Source organism: Haliotis rufescens, unplaced genomic scaffold, assembly GCF_023055435.1.
Source record: "Haliotis rufescens isolate VD_foot unplaced genomic scaffold, xgHalRufe1.0.p SCAF_49, whole genome shotgun sequence".
Lineage (NCBI taxonomy): Eukaryota > Metazoa > Mollusca > Gastropoda > Lepetellida > Haliotidae > Haliotis > Haliotis rufescens.
The window spans coordinates 677,878-681,843 of NW_025964212.1; the positions used below are offsets into that span (position 1 = coordinate 677,878).

General features: G+C 39.2%; 1 protein-coding gene across 1 annotated transcript; it reads left to right on the forward strand.

The window, feature by feature from the left end:
- The first annotated feature begins 1,561 nt into the window (after window positions 1-1,561).
- On the forward strand, window positions 1,562-2,401 carry LOC125372827 (carbohydrate sulfotransferase 15-like). The gene is made up of 3 exons (XM_048383483.1): window positions 1,562-1,693; window positions 1,845-1,992; window positions 2,220-2,401. Exons 1-3 carry the CDS (start codon window positions 1,562-1,564, stop codon window positions 2,399-2,401), a joined length of 462 nt encoding a protein of 153 aa, XP_048239440.1.
- Window positions 2,402-3,966: the final 1,565 nt, after the last annotated feature.

Here is a 3,966-nt window from a genome sequence, read left to right on the forward strand (position 1 = left end):
CATTCACGCTGAAAGTGCAGTTACATTAATATAACACGCGTCGATATGAATGGTTTATATTTCAAAATACCGCTTGTTCCTGCCGTTTCAATTAATTTTTCTGCTCATGTGTAAATTAGTCAGACACAAGAAGCAGTATGTATTTCTACAATATGACATAAACTTGGGGTTTTGTGGTCACTCAAATACAACACGCGATGTACACACACAATACACCTTTCCAGACATTATCAAGGGAAATATAATTAAATAGGGGATACCTGTTTATCAATCCCCTTCCACTGAAATGTAATCTATCTGGAAATATAATGCTGTTTAAACCACATCGGCGGAAGGATTAGTGTTGTATGAATGCTTGTATTAAGTATGAATCAATTAGGTCCAAGAAATCTATATATATGATGTTTTCATATACACTTATTTCAAATTTAATACGAGGAAATTGAAGGATGCAAAGCTTAGATATCATCACATCCTAGGTTTTAAGATTAAAATAACTCTTAATGCTTAATACTCATTTATTCTACGTTAAACTTTACAAAACGTTTATATTATTTTTTCATTTGTAATATGGGAGTTAGATAATACGACACATAAGGTTAACCTTACATAAACCTTGATGTATAAGGTAACAGAAAAGACAAACCAAAATATACAGAAATGTAATAATTATAAATAAGAGGGGGGTTTACATTCTTTCTTTCTTCGCAGCCGCGCATTGTTGTGGATGCTGTCATTTGCTATCCGGTAACGGAATTGGTTTTTCAATTCAATTGGTTAATTGCTTGTCACGTGACACGGCATGCCAAGTGGTCCATAACGTATATCACGTGGTGCCTTACATCCAACAATGTACATTTGTATTTTGACAATATTCCCGGATCGTTCATGCCATTTAAAAAAAACTGTATCAACAGTTAATTCATTAAGAAATAATAATAATCGAACCAGGGTAAGGATGACTAGTGTCCGGGTAATGGTTTTCAGGAAGCAGGAGCAAATATGCATGCCATGATTTCTAATCAGCTAAATAACAGGGACTGACTCCCAGAGCAGCTGTGCGAGCCATGAGTCACCGGATTGACGAATTGACCCTCTCTTATGTTTACTCAATATTTGATTTGATTTGAATTATCGAAGGCTACAATCAAATATTGACCCTTTTCATATCATTACCACATTTCCTAAACATACTAAAATAACTTTGCATTTTATGAATATACCACGTCTGAAGTACAATCAATATATTTAAATATTTATTCAACATATATCAGTCATCTGCAATTTAAATAAGTATTGTATTAGATATAACTAAAGAATTAAGATAGTAACACAAATAAAAATGATTTGGTTAAACTTCTGAACATAACATTCTTATGCTAATTTCATTGGTAATATTTTCAGTCAAATCTGTCGGCATAATTATCTGTTCGAATGCAAAGCTCATAGCATGCATGTTAAAAAAATTGGTTTAGCCAGTTAGCCATCATCCGTACGTCTGGATATTTACGCACCCCTGAATGCCAGATTACATCATTGCAGGTTGTATTCTGACTATATTATGCGGACTAGAAGATCAGCGGAGGATTTCCATGAAGCCGTGAGAAGAGATATTCAGATCGAGGAGACCTGCATGAAGAACCACACGGTGGAGCATTGTCTGTACAGCAGTGACATAGCACGAACACTTCAGGTAGGAAATATCTCTTGACCAGTGACCAGTTCAGAAATGTGATATATTAACTTATGTGTACATCTGTAAATGCTGAATGACATGGTGATGCAATTAGGAGCTAAATTGATGTACGTTATCGCATATTACAATTCGCATTTTTCTTTCCCAGACTTTCATTTTCTTTGGGTGCTATTCAGTGTACATGCGAGAATGGCTGAAGGTTTTTCCAAGGGAGCAATTCCTGATCTTGCGAACAGAGGACCACGATCAAGACCCAAAAGCTCAGCTGAGAAAAGTGTACAACTATTTGAAACTAAGTGAGTTTTTATCTTTTTCTTTCCGGTTGCGTAAGTTTCCTTTCGATTAGTGACGCAGGTGAACGATGCTCAGTTTCATAAAATATAAACAAGTATGAAAGGAAAGATAACATTGTCATAATTATGTGTTACGGATATGTCAACATAATTCCCCAGACCAACTCAGCTACTGACATACACATATTCTGACTTTAGGATAACTCATACAAAGGCACATTGTATTTCAGATTACACTGAAGAGTGGTTGTCTTACATCGCCAGTGTGCCTCATGTCAATGTCAGCAAGAAGAAGAAAAGTGAAGGACCTATGCTTAAAAAGACCCGTGTCTTACTCGACACATTTTACAGCAGATACAATCGGGATTTGGCAGATATACTACAGGACAAGAAGTTTCTGTGGCTGACATAATATTTGCGATGGAAATGCGGGAAATAACCAACAAGCAAAATAGTTCATACCAATATTCCCTTAAAACAATTGTTTCTAATTCATTTTTATCATAATAGATATTTACAGTCGATATTTTAAGAATATCTAACACAAATACCAGTTCTTATTCTGAATGTGACGTTTATCATTCTGAAAATGTATTTATGAAAAGGCATTGAAAAAAATCAAAATTCTTCAATATGTAACACCAGCATTGAGACTATATATTCTTCAGCTGCTGCTGCAAAACCAGAAAAAAAATCAATTAAAACTATATTGCAACAATGTAAACTTGTACCAGACTATATCTGTTTTTCAACAGTCTAAAGCATAAATATTTTTGTCTAAAATTTTATAGAACAATCTGAATATCGTGGTTTCCCACTACCGTCAAATGGTTGGAACTCACAGAAAATCAATGGCTAGCTATATCTGTAAGCAGTGGCATATCGTTGCTCTCAGCAAGACACGTCTTGCCGATGAGGGACAGCTGAAAGAGCATCAAGGTGATTTGGGCAGGAGATTCTGGAGTGGGCGAGCCACAAACGGGCGGCGCGAAGCTGGATTTGGCTTTGCATTGAGGAATGAACTCGTCAGCAAGTTGAGCTCTCTTTTTCGGGGTACAATGACTTGACCATGACACTGTCTCTCACAGGGAAGAAGTAGGCCACGATCATCAGCGCCTACGCACCCACCATGACTGAACCTGATGATATAAAGAACAAGTTCTATGTAAGCTCCCTTACAGCTCCAGTCTCTTAGTCAGAAGTGTGTGTGGGGTGTGTGTGTGTGTGTGTGTGTGGGGGGGGGGGGGGGGGGGGGGGGCGCAGGGGGGGCTCTATGATTGTGGGCTCGAATCCCGGTTCGCCCCAACTATGTTTCTAGGTTTGTCAGCAGCCGTATCACTTCAGGCTTTCCTACAACATCCAGCTGACACGCCGCGATATAACTGGAATACAATTAAAAGAGGCGTTAAACCCAACTCACTCACTCACTCTTAGTCAGTGTAGCTGATCATACCCGCCATCTTCAATGCAAGGGTAGGCTCGGGCCACCTGACCTGAAAGGACGTAATCGGCAAAACCAACATTGGTCCATGCGCGGCACCGACTGCTGGGCTGACCTTCGACTCATCATCTCAAAGATGAAAATCAGAATCCTAAACCAGCGGCGCCCCAGTGGATAGCCAGTACCAAAGTGCATGAACATTCCACGCTTGAAGACGACAACTGTCTGTGAAGGGCCTACAGGTCACTGGAAGAGTGTGTACAACTCATCCAAGTCACAGAGAGTGTGGAAGACAGCAGGGCTTCCTTTCTGACACTGTTTGTGCAACAACCTTTGAGACCCTTGGTACCACGAAGCGTAAGCATCATCATTGGTTTGATGAAAACAATGAGGATTTCACAAAGCTGCTGGAGGTGAAGCACAGACCATACAAAGCCTACCTCAACGACAATAACAAGCAAGCCGATTTCAACAACATCCACGGCATAGCCAACCTACCCCGCCTGAAGCAGAGAAAGCCATACATCAGCTATCAA